This window comes from Suillus discolor (assembly GCF_016758755.1).
Source record: "Suillus discolor strain FC423 chromosome Unknown F5147scaffold_16, whole genome shotgun sequence".
Taxonomy (NCBI): domain Eukaryota; kingdom Fungi; phylum Basidiomycota; class Agaricomycetes; order Boletales; family Suillaceae; genus Suillus; species Suillus discolor.
Window position 1 is genome coordinate 599,480 of NW_024541263.1, and position 12,718 is coordinate 612,197.

Below are 12,718 nucleotides of genomic sequence, written 5' to 3' on the forward strand. Positions count from 1 at the left end.
ATATACTATGGAGGACATAATGGAGAGTCAGTCAGCACAGTGCAAGGCTATGTGAGGCTATGGACAGAGCATGTGGAACACCTAACACTAGTGTATCAGAACTTAATAAAATGAAGACGGAAATGAATCAGGTACGGAAAATAAAGCACAGTTGGTTATAGGGATAACCAGATGTCCAGAAACAGGTGATTACCATAAGGGGATGGGCGCTGATTTAAGGTTTGGGTTCGGATATGAAGCATAGGTCGGATCTGGAGATCCTGAAGAGTGGATATCAGATTGGGTGTCCGGATATCGGATCTGGGTGTGTGGATATGCAAAATTACAGGGATCTTGACAGATAAAGGACATGGACAGGGGGTCCGGAGGTCCGGATGAGGCGTGGGAATATTGTCAGATGTAGGTCTGGAATACTAGATATGACAGTAGGAAGCGATGTAATGCGAAGTAATCATGAGGGTGTCAGGAATGCAGTAAGATCTCTACTTAATGGGTACAATTTTCTAGCATCAAATCCCCAAAATAAGTCAAATACTGTATAACATTGAGCTCCTGCAAAAGGTTCTACAAAGTCATCAAGAATAGGCAGTAATGCAGCATCATGAATTGTAACCTTGTTCAGAGGCTGCAAATCGTGCACTATCATAAGCTTTCCATTCTTCTTTACCACACAGAACCATCACAATAGTGGGACTCACAGTAGTTTTTGGGAAACTCGCTAAAGGTCGCTAAAGCCCGCTAAACTCGGATAAAGCTGGGCCAAGCGCCCACCCAACACGCGCAGGACATGTGGCACGCCTCGGCATGATGGCGGACTTCGAAATTATGCCTGCCCTTTGACCACCACGTCCTCGTCGCCCTGCGCGACTCAAAGCTTTGCACACTCACTTGCGGAAGGTCGTACCCACCATGGAACCCACCCAGCCACATACCACCCGTGGGAAAGGGAAAACTCGAGGATCGCGAGTACGTTCGACCGCTAGTACAAGTACTAGCGGTCAAGACCAAGCGCGCACCCCAAAATTCAGTGTTCAGTGGCAAGCTGACCCTAGGCGCACCGAAAAAATCATGGAACATCTTCGTACACATCCTGCTGACTGCCGCGTCTTATTCTACTCTGACAATAAGTCACATGCTGATGGTGATCGCCCCTCGGCCAAAGACAAGGTATCAATCTGCCAAATCATCGCAAAGTCTGTCTTCGAGAACGATCCCGAATATGCGAACTACTATCCCGACGATCCTGAAAGATTCCGTGACTCCACAAACAGCCATATCTCTGGGTGAGTGCCCTCCTATTTATTTTTGTATGTATGCAAACATATCTCCTTTACAGCCTGAGGAAAAAGTATCGTGAATTCCACGATAAACTACACTCGACGGGCGCTGGCGTCATGCCACTTGATGAAACGACTGCAGCAAATTTGCATGGTACATGCTTTGTTTAATTTAATTTTACTACTGACTATGTTCATAGCACAAATCCTGGAGGAATTCTCCTGGTATGACGACCTCGCTGCTATCCTTGGGGGGAACCCAGCCCTGTCCCTCAAGACAATCTCATCGGCCCCAGGGGTGGACCATGTGTCCAAATACTTTTCCCTCGTGCAGGCGAGCACTGCCGGTAGTGCGTCATCCTCTTCAAGCACTCGATATGGGGGCTATGCGCCTAGCGCACAGCCCCCTCCTCCCAGTGCTCAGTTTGGGGGCTGGGCGCAAGGTGCCCAGCCCCCTCCTCTCAGCGTTCAGCCTGCCCCCCATTCCAATGTCCTTTCCGGCGCTAGCTATAGCGGCTACGTCCATCACCCTGGCCCTAGCGCCCCGCCTCACTATGCGCCTAGCGCCCACCCTTCAGCGCCCACCCCCCATCAAATCCAAACACCTGTCCCCTACTCTCATCCTGGCCAAGGCCAGCTCTATCTCCCCCTCAATCACAAGGACGGGGGAATGGACTACGACGACGACGACGTATGCATAACTGGGTCCCATGTGACGGCCGATTACGGCGAGAACATCACGGACCTCAACAGCCCCCCCAGGCGCCAATCCGCCCACAAACACCAGCTCCCCCCATCCACGCCGTTGCCTTCTATCACCCCCCCTCCTCGTACCGAATTCAAACTCCCCGAGAAGCCGCAGACGATGCAGCGCGATAGCCGCGCTGCCTTTGCCACCCCTGACCCCATGAGATGCATGAGCGGGAGGTCGCTCAAGCCTCTTTCGGGTGTTGGGTCTTCGCGTTCGCGGTCCACACCGACATTGACGCCGTCAGTCGCGATGTCGACGACTCCGACGTCGCAATCCGCGGGCTCTGAGAAGGGGAAGGGTCGGCCGTCGAAGAAGGCGCGCTCGGACATCTTGAGCCAAGTTGGTGCCATCACCAACGAGATCGGGAGTATCAAGTCGGAGAAGTTGTCCCAGGTCTCTCGCGAGGAACTCAAGAACGATCATTACATGGCCAAGCTCAATCTCACCCGACAGGAAAACAAACATCGGTTCCTCCAAGCTGAGCGCCAGGACGAGCGCATGGATGCTGCCACCGTCCATCAACGTTCACAAGAGGCGAAGGACACTGAGATCCGCCTCCGCGAGGCAGAGGCCAGGATGCACGAGTCGTCGGCGAAAGCGCATGCTGAGGAGGCAGTATTGCTGCGCCTCAAGATCCAGTACCGCCAGCTCACAGGTGGGCCTTGAAGGTTCGCGCGCTGTCACAATGTATGTCATCATTCCAATTTTAGTTATATTTGTGTGTCGCATCGTGCTTTGTGTTTCTAGCTCTGTTGTTTGACATTCCTATAGCTACTCTTCTACCTATCATCATAGTATGTTGCCCCCTTCCCTCATGTCATGTATGTAGGTCTTGTTAATACTATGTGTTGAACTTTATGTGCTGTGTGATTGGTTGTGTGAGTTCCCTATCCTTCTCGGCGTTGTGCTCTCGACGCGGGGCTGTCAAGTAGTAGGTCCATCAACTTTGCGCGGGAAGCCTGACCTGGGGTGCCATCATACAATCTGTCACCAACCACCTGATTACCATCAGGGGCTTCAAACTCCTCATCTATCATGCCTCTGCCCTGCTGATGGGCCCATGCTACTGTACCAGTGTCCTCATTCCATCCCCGAGCTTCTTCTAGCCTAATGATCATGTTATGGAGTATTAGGCAGCATTGAATCCAATGAACGGCCGTACAAAGGTCATTTTCTGAATGGATATTCCGTCGAAGGTCCCTAAGAGATTGAAAGTGTCCTTTGAGAGCTGCAAAGGCGTGTTCTACACGAACTCAGATCTAAATAAATTTTAAATCAGAAATTAACTGCAACAGAAAAAAATACAAACTGAAGAAAGGTGATAATTAAATGTCCTCTGATTGTTTGTGAGCATGCCATTGCGGGGTTTCTTGAAAGGGGGGATGCACCAGGGCTCCAGAGGATATGCACTATCTGCCCAGACCCAGTGGTTGTCGGGAAGAAGTGTGGCGTGTTCTCGATAAAGGCGAGTGGCCCTGAAAGCATAGGCATCATGGACACTTCCAGGGTGACCAAGAGCATAGTCGACTATAAGAAGATTATGGGGCATAATGATGGCCTATAATTTAATTTAATTACAAACAGGAGACAGACAGAAAGGAAACACACCTGACAGCCAAGGGAATATCTTGACTTCCTATCAAAAAAAACTTCACCATGAAAACCAGGCTTCTGATACACATTAATTGTGGAGCCATCCACAGCTAGAATCCCGTTCTGCCACTCAGGGCAAACAGTTTTGGCTGCATACTCCCGGGCGTGCTGGAAATCCTCTGAGTCAGGAGGAGGGAAACTCATGAATGCATCATGCTAATCAAGCAATGCAACCATAACACGGTTTGTACAATTCACAACTGATCCAACACTAATACCTGCCCACTGGGCCACATCCTCCACCGTTATGGCATTACCGTAGTGGCCTGCGCGGTTGAGAAAAATGGCGAGCTGGATAGAGACGGGGAGTTGGGGATTGTGTGAGTTGTTGTGAAAGATGGGATGGTCAGAGATTAAATCCAGGATGTCATCGAAGATTTCAGGCTCGACACGTAGCTTCTGCCAAAAAAGGTGGGGACGATGTTCCCCAAAATGCACAAGAAGGTGCAGCTGACTGGCTCGTGGCATAGGCTCGTCAGGGTGGTGGAGTACATGTGCCTTTTCCACCTCATCCCGGAGAGCAGCAATCTGGTCTTGAAGGTGGTTATAACGAGCTGTGATATGATCAGCTTCATCACTGGATGAGTCGAAGTCTGATTCAGAAAAGTCGGAAAGGAATGGTGAAATAGGTGAAGGAGGTGTGATAGCCATGATGCTCATGAAATTGCCAAGTTCTGAATCAGAAGAGGGGCTTGAGAGAGAGTCCGTACTAGAACGGGTATCTTGCACTACGTGCTCATAAGTGGCCCTGGCTACGGCAAGCGCAGCCATGTCAAGGTCATGCAGTATCTGTGCCCGGTTGCTTGGACGAGGCATAGTGAGGTTCGAGGGATCAATTCCCCTATTTTTGCGCTGGCTGATATGGTGTTGGTTACGGCGGAGTTTAAAAATTCGGGAATTTCTGGTCAAGTCCAGCTCACGCCTAGATGCACCTGGCGGTATGCGGATCTTCGTCCAGACCATCACGTTGGAGATGGAGTCATCAGACACCATCGACAACGTGAAGGCAAAGATCCAGTTCTCCGTGCTCTCGGCGTCATATCCCACGATCCACAGACTACTTCTCGCCGCTCTTGAACGGAGAGAGCTGGATGACCGTGATCATCTCAGGAAGAAACATCTTGATTTGGCTGGTCCTCTACTCGCTGGTCTATTCCGCATGCTGTTCAAGAAGTTGACGAAGGATGTTTACCGTTATCTTCAGAAGGTACGCTACTCTGTCTAGTTGCACGTTTCTCTATGCTTATTATTTCATAGTGTGTGGAGACGCATCCCCCCAGCATGCAACCTCAGCCTGCTTCTCTGGCAGTGAGCCTTATTCAGCTCCACCCCCTCCTCTCAGTGCCTAGCCCCCTCCTCCTAGTGCTCAGCTTGGGGGCTGGGCGCCTTGCGCCCAGCCCCCTCCTCTCAGCGCTCAGCCTGCCCCCCATTCCAATGTCCTTTCCGGCGCTAGCTATAGCGGCTACATCCATCACCCTGGCCCTAGCGCCCCGCCTCACTATGCGCCTAGCGCCCACCCCCCATCAAATCCAAACACCTGTCCCCTACTCTCATCCTGGCCAAGGCCAGCTCTATCTCCCCCTCAATCACAAGGACGGGGGAATGGACTACGACGACGACGACGTGTGCATAACTGGGTCCCATGTGACGGCCGATTACGGCGAGAACATCACGGACCTCAACAGCCCCCCCAGGCGCCAATCCGCCCACAAACACCAGCTCCCCCCATCCACGCCGTTGCCTTCTATCACCCCCCCTCCTCGTACCGAATTCAAACTCCCCGAGAAGCCGCAGACGATGCAGCGCGATAGCCGCGCTGCCTTTGCCACCCCTGACCCTACGAGACGCCGCACGGCATGCACCCTAATCTCAGTGGACTTCGTGTATTTTCACAAATTTATTGATATCCGTCAGTTCAAATACAAAGCGCCTTGGGGGGATCTACTTTATCACTACTCCTCACAAGTACATATCTCGGATTGCCTACTCTATCTAATTTACTCATTTTGTGTATCACAACCTTTGAAAATGCACAAGTGTCGTTTCTAACTCCGCTATTGTGCCGATGTGTGCCGAGTATTATGTAGCTTTTCAGCCACTGTTTCCTGCAAACTCGACCCGAGTTTAGCGGGCTTTAGCGACCTTTAGCGAGTTTCCCAAAAGCTACTGTGAGTCCCACTAATCTATATGCAGATTGACTAGCTTCATATACTCCTGCATTGATTTTCAGCTTTAGTACCTCTATAAACTTGCTTCATATTCCCAGTGGAATTGCGATATTCTTGTATTCCCATGGAATATGAGGAATAGTAGGGATAATATAGGGAGAGAAGTAGGATTTTTTCAGAGTACCTCTATCTGTATCTTCAAAGGCCAATACATCCTGATGCAGCCACATAATATATCGAAACAACTTCTCTTCTTTAGGATGAAGAATCCTTTGGAATTGATATTCAAAGCTTCAAGTTGTTCTATAGTAAGTTTCTTGGTAGGAACTATGTCTGGTGGATTATAAGATAGGGGTACAAGATTGTCTAAAGGGTCATTTGGAAATTATCTCACTACCTGGGCTTCCTGGGGAAATACCCCTGGAACTGGATGTACTTTCTTGTCAACTTGCTTATACATTGTGAATGAATTGGCATTTTCTGAGCTAGCCAATGGGTATTTGAAAGGGTTGTCAGGGGTCCAAAACATCCCTTCATTCTCATGTCCATCAAGGGTCATTGTCCATATTGAATCTCCAGGCTCAAAATGGTCTGTGATGCTATCGGTCCATATGGTTACCATATTCTCATCACTTTCTTCTATGGTTGCAGAGTCATATGATTCTGCACTTCCTTGTCCAAAATCTTTATATTCTTCAAGGGTATCGCTGGCTTGCACATAGAGCCCATAGCTTAGTTGCATGGTTTCCAAATTTTGCATTTGGGGTGACATTGGTTTGTCGGACTGGTTCTATATTATGGGTGTGACTTATTGCTAAGTGTGAGTTGCATGAGACTCGGTTGTCAGGCAAGGTCAAATGTTGCAACATGTTCTAGGCGTGTGGGCCAGTAATCTCTGTTTCACACTTAGCATACTCTTAGCAATGTGCTTCTTACGTATATGTTGTATATATTTGTGAAAGATTTGTAAAGTTGGACTAGTAAAGAGTAGTTTCTCAGGCTAAAGTGACTTGGTTTGTTGGAGATTATGGTTGATATTGATTTAGGGGTGTGTGTTGTTAATGGCACTATTAGTGTATTGAATGATGGCACTTGTTGAGTGTCTAAGGACTTAGTAAATTTTTCGTCCTAATAGTTCTAGGCCTTCAATCCAAGAGTCTTTCAATAAACCAATTTTAGATTCATTATATACATATGTGTGTTAATATCAGGTACCTAGGAGTCTTTGAATGAGAACTTCCTTCATATCAAAAAAATAATTTCCTATGTCCAAAGTAAATGAAAACAAAAAACAGAACTGATTGTGTGACACATAAGTACATACTCGATCTATGTATTTGTATTTTCTAGTTATGATTCCAAAAATAGATTTACTCAAGAACAAACTTTCAGAGCAGGTCATAAGCACAAAACAACAGAAGCAAGCACTACTGTAAGGACACAAATCTGTGTAGAAGCTACATGCATATGAAAACAAAGAACTACTTCTAAGTAAAGGAAATAAGAACTAGAATGTGAATAGAAAGAAAAAAAAAGAGCCAGGTATAAGGATGAATGGAAGAGAAAAGATTCACCTGCCCTATTCCAAAAAGTACGGACCTTCACGCTTCATGTTGAAGCAGAGCTCATGCTGAGATTCCGTGATGTGTAATAAGTAGTTGAGGCTGGTGTTAGCCATAACACCAGTACCACAAAGGTCGTCGAGGGAGTAGTTCTGAAGAAGCTTGTGGATGGTGTCTTCATCGGGGAGGGAAAGAGTGAGGAGGTCGTCAATAGTGTCGGCGAGTTGGAAAGTTTCTGTAGAATTGAAAGATGCCTGACACGGTGCGAAGCATGGCAACTTCTTCCAAGGTGAAGAGTGGGTTAGATGAAGGGCAAAGCAAGCCCCAGCTCACATGTTCCCTCCGCAACCATCGCATGGGACAAGTACTGGCAGGCTCCAATAACACGCTGGACAAGTGCACGGTCATAGTCACCACAGAAAGGTAGTGGGTCATATTGGAGTTTGTTGGTAGTAAGGCTGAAGGCAACAGGTGTGTTACAAGGGACAAAGTCCATAGACTCATCCTGTTCCTCGAGTGTTTCGAGGGTGCAGCTGAATTTAAGGGCGGGGACAAGCTTAGGCATGATGCGATGGGAGAGTGGGTTGGCAAGGTCGTGAGCGAGATGAGCAAGCTGCTCCATAGCAGTGGTGTGCTTGGAGATGGTAGTGTTGTCCTCATCCTCAGCTGCAAATGAGGAGCAGTCTGACGAATTGCTCTCATTGTCTGAGGCGAGAGCATCGTCATCCAACACATCTGCGTCATCATCTTCATTGTCAGTAGCTTTGACAGTGTAAGCATTCGTACCATTAGCAAAATGGACTTTGGGTAACTCGACCCATTCATCCGCAAGTCCGGTGTTGACGTCGCCAATGGACTCAATCTTTGAGATAAAATGAGCCAGGGAATTGGGAGGCGTGAGGGTGAGGATGGAAGGTGATGATGCAGGTGAAGCTTGTGGAAGCTTCCTGCGCAGATCGGTGATATCTTCTTTCTTGAGGCGGTCCTCGATTCTGGCTATTCCCAAATTCTAACCAAGTGCCTGTAGGGTGTTCATGTATTGATACTGTATTATGTATTTGCCAGGGTCTACCTAATAGAATGTCAAACAGCACCGCTTCACCTACATAAATTTCAGCTATTGTGAGAACTGATTCTATACTAATAGGAACTTGTGATATGAGCCCCTTAAGCAGCCCCTTTCCGCCATTTGTGTCATGTAATACAAGTGTCTTGCTCTGGTTGATCAGAAGTTTTATAAATTTTTCATACATTTGCTCTGAAACTATATTTAGTTGACTTCTGGTATCTATTACCACTTTCAGACTGTTCCCGTGAATTCTGATCGGGAATTCTATTGATGCTTCTTTCATCCGTGCTTTGGCAATTCCTGTGATCCAAAAACCTTCGGCTTCTGACTTATTCTTTTTCACTGAGTCATACACCAAATGTACGTCCTTTCTACTCATTGGTGGCTTAATTGACTCAGCCAAAAGTCTGGCTAATTCTTTAAACACCCCAAGGATCTCACCTGCAGTTATTTCTACTGGTACATTTAATATTCTATTCAGAACTAACTTTGCGCTGATTCCATCAGCAAGTTCTGATCACCTCATTCCTGTTTTAGGTTCAATCACATGATCAGAAGGCATATGAACCTTTGTCCTTTCTTTCGGTGTGTCCTTGGTGTCATCTTTTCCCAACTTTCTTACTAACTCTTTAGTCTTTCTTTTTGTCAGTGTGTCATCTTCCATGATGATGACGACATCCTGTGCATCATACCACACTTCTTCCTCAATGTTTGGCACAGGCATCAGTTTTTCGCGCATCTATATTCTTTTAGGTTCGTTTTTCCTTTCTTCTCTTTCTATTAACTCTGGATGCGCTACAGACCTTAAAGGTATATTCTCTTTGTCCTCCCTAGGATTTCCCAGGGGCTTCCTTACTGACTCATTGATTTTTCTAGGTTTTGCTATCTTAAACTCACGGCCTTCAGGCACCGTTGGTTTGGGCGGAAGTGTTGGGTTGGATTTTCTGAGTGTCGGAAGTTCATTGGAAGTTTTCGGAGGCTGTGACCTTGATACTGGTGCGTATTGTCTGTCTCTCCACAGCTCATATCTCTGACGTTGTTCTTTTTTCATTGCTTCCCATGCGTCTCTTCCCATCATCGGGTAGACACCATCAAACACTTCAGATTTTTTGTGCGTGCCCTCCTTCTGGGTTCTGCATACTGGGTAAGCACAAACTTCCTCATTGTCGGAGTCATCACCACTCATGTGCACCATCACCCAGCAACTTTCTGATCCATTGGATTCACTTGCGGCATCTCCCAATTCAGGTTCCATCCATCTTACAAAGTGAGTCTTTGCTGTCCAACTCCAATTTTCATAAGTATTGATTATTGTTTGATTCAGCCATCTTCTTTGGGGTATTTCTCCTGGCAACATAAGCCGTCCACTTCTTCCTCTTACTAACTCACCCTTAGTAAGTATCTCTTCCATCTTTGGACATGTTGCTAATCCATGGTTATCTTCTTCGCATCCATAATAGATTGGTTTGTCAGGATAGGAGGTATTAGAGTAGTTAGGGGTAGTATTAGTTCTGTTAGGTACATTGTATTGGTTGTTAGTACTTCTGGTTATATGATTTGTTCCATTGACTCTTGGTGTGAATATGACACTGGGAAATCTAGTGTCTCTTAAGCCCATGTCCTGTTCTCTTCTTTTCCTGCTTAAAGAATTCTCAACAATATATTTCACTGCAGGATCTAAGGTTATAGCTTGATAATATAGTGTGTAATTAGCATCCCCTATTTTCATTCTTCTCAGTTGTTGAATCAAATTCTCTACTTCTTCTTGTAAACCTTGCTTAGCAGCCCATTGTCTGTGAACTGCCCTTCATGTCTTGGAGATAGGAGTTTCCTCATCGGAACTTCCATCTTCAAAGCAAGTCTTACATATAATGGTCTTACTAGGTAGAACTGTCTGAATCACTGCTATCTGAATTATCTGTATCTGAATATACTAAGTCAGTGTCAAAGCAATCACACTGCAAAATCTTCTCTGCTGCTTGGGATACCTCATCAAAGATGAAAGAGATTGTCATATCTCTTAGGGGTGTTGTTGCCAATAACCGTGTTTTTATTTTAGAGTGTAATGTTCTAGGAATTCCTTTCCAAAAGTAGGTAGCATGGTCATTACTTGATATTTTGCTCTTGGCTAGTAGCCATCCTCCTATAGCCACAAAATCCTAGGTATACTTTTTTCAATCTGACAATGTCCTTATAGATGCTGACCGATGCTTGTTGACAAAGGTTACTAAGCTGTGAACCTTGTATCTTTTGGCATCCCGATCTGCATCAAAGAGGCTGTTAAAGTCTGCCCTCAGGTCAGCCCAGTTGTTACTTCTAAAACTTGGCAATATTTCGATAAGTCGTGTGATGCATGATGAACAATACAAGGTAACATTCTCGCACATCTCTTGGTCAGTGGTGATTGAAAGTTGGTCACATAATCTTTCATAGTGATGAATGAATCTCTTGACTTGGTTATACTTCCCCTTGAACTTAGCAGGAGCATATTTGCCTCCTGGTAATGGTAGAATAAGTGGTGGATGAATAGGCACTGCCAGTTATGCAGGCACAGGCTGAACAGGTGCTGGGTTTGCTAGTTGGGTACTCATGATGACAATAGATATCAAGTAGTGTGAATGTGTGAATGTCGATACAGTAGCAAAACTGGTCTGAATATACTTGGTTAGTTACAAACTTGAGAATACCACCCCTTGCAGTAGGCTCTAGTAATGTCTTCTTAGATAGACGATCTATAGATAAACACCTATAAAAACAAATATCTCTACGGTCAGCAATTCAGACAAATACCGATGACTAATAATGTGGTTGTTCGTAGGTGGCTTGTTGTATACTTCCTAAGGTATGTTCAGCTAAAGGTACTTCTGCAAGATCAGTAACTACGATAGTCAATCCACTAGTATAGGATTGACAGAAAAACAAACAAACAATGGTCAGCCCAACAGTATGGCAATGACCAGAGAATATAGAACTCTTTCTCAAGTTTTCTTTCAACAACAGTGCCTTATACCAACTATACTTCAAAAAGAATGGTGTAGAATTACAATGATCAACCTCTTCAGCATGAAACAGGTAGAATCAAAGGTCAAGACTAATTGATGCTTTATTGTAGAACTCTTAGCTCAATATTGAACCTGCTGTCAAGGAACTCACTTTGAGTATTCAAACAGACTCAGGAACGGATGTCCTTGGATTTACTACCAAGTCCTCTCTTCAACAGCTAGAGCCTAGCAGGCAAAGAAAACCTTGGCTCAGTATCACTACTCAGATGAGTGAGGTCAAGCTTCACTATCAATTCCTAAAGTCTCCCCACTAAGCTACTCTGAGTCTTAGGTGGATGTAGAGACAACACGAATTTTATGGAATATGTTTTTAGAAAAAGAACACCAAAGGTCAGTGAAAGTAAAAAGAAAAAGAAAATTGAAAATTGAATATAACTGTGGCTGTACCTTGCTTGCTGGTTGTTGCACACAGTGAGCTCACAGCTAGTTGCTTGGTATGATGAGCTTGCAGTATTTACTGTCTCTTGAGAATGTTCCTCTCAGTCTTGAACAGTTCTTAATACTGGTACTGATACTTATCACACCTTACTCACAACTTAGTGCTAGATGGGCTGTAAAACTTCTATATATTTTTTTTTATTGTCAAAAACTGGGGTCATTATATACACATTAAATGTGGCTGTGCTACTAGTATATTCAAGAGTCGTCAAGAGTCATCAAGAGTCATAATGAGTCATATATTCAAAGTAAGTAATAGTGAGTCAGTTCAAACCGATGAGTCATCCTGGCTTGTAGCTAGTCATGTGACCTATCCAACTTCCGACGACAAATCCAGAAAGGGAGTGAAAAATATCACCTGATGTGAAATCCTTGTGTGTCCATCTTTTCTTTGCTTTTCTATTTGTGTGATAGGTGAAACTGATGCGATCCTAGTATTTAGGGTTTTAATAATGTTGTCCCAGGACAACATATGTGAGAAATATTTTTCACAGTCACCTGACATGCGTGAGGTTTAGTCTGGGTCATCACCATTGCTGACTAAGCAAAACTAATTGCAGAATTAAATGTACTAAAATATTCAGTCCGCTCATATACAAACTTGAAAAATGAAAAGAAATGTGAAAAATATTCCTTTAGCCTCAGTCTGACTTCAGATAGAAGGGAAAAGGTTTCATAGTGATATTCTGAGATATAGGACTTGTGGGAGAGTGTTAGTCACCTATGCACCTAACTAGT

At 45.3% G+C, this 12,718-nt stretch overlaps 3 protein-coding genes across 3 annotated transcripts; 2 read left to right on the top strand and 1 right to left on the bottom strand.

The window, feature by feature from the left end:
• Positions 1-909: 909 nt before the first annotated feature.
• On the top strand, positions 910-1,978 carry F5147DRAFT_651165 (uncharacterized protein; the record flags this gene model as incomplete). Its single annotated transcript, XM_041433518.1, has 4 exons — positions 910-1,283; positions 1,337-1,431; positions 1,478-1,627; positions 1,785-1,978. 4 exons carry the CDS (start codon positions 910-912, stop codon positions 1,976-1,978), a joined length of 813 nt encoding a protein of 270 aa, XP_041295124.1.
• A 2,629-nt stretch (positions 1,979-4,607) lies between these two features.
• Positions 4,608-5,928, top strand: F5147DRAFT_651166 (uncharacterized protein; the record flags this gene model as incomplete). The annotated part of the gene is made up of 5 exons (XM_041433519.1): positions 4,608-4,619; positions 4,640-4,888; positions 4,939-5,646; positions 5,810-5,849; positions 5,912-5,928. 5 exons carry the CDS (start codon positions 4,608-4,610, stop codon positions 5,926-5,928), a joined length of 1,026 nt encoding a protein of 341 aa, XP_041295125.1.
• A 306-nt stretch (positions 5,929-6,234) lies between these two features.
• F5147DRAFT_651167 (uncharacterized protein) lies at positions 6,235-9,891 on the bottom strand (the record flags this gene model as incomplete). The annotated part of the gene is made up of 11 exons (XM_041433520.1): positions 6,235-6,639; positions 7,174-7,178; positions 7,449-7,665; positions 7,745-7,869; positions 7,892-8,420; positions 8,518-8,921; positions 8,969-8,993; positions 9,049-9,219; positions 9,284-9,310; positions 9,337-9,758; positions 9,870-9,891. 11 exons carry the CDS (start codon positions 9,889-9,891, stop codon positions 6,235-6,237), a joined length of 2,352 nt encoding a protein of 783 aa, XP_041295126.1.
• Positions 9,892-12,718: the final 2,827 nt, after the last annotated feature.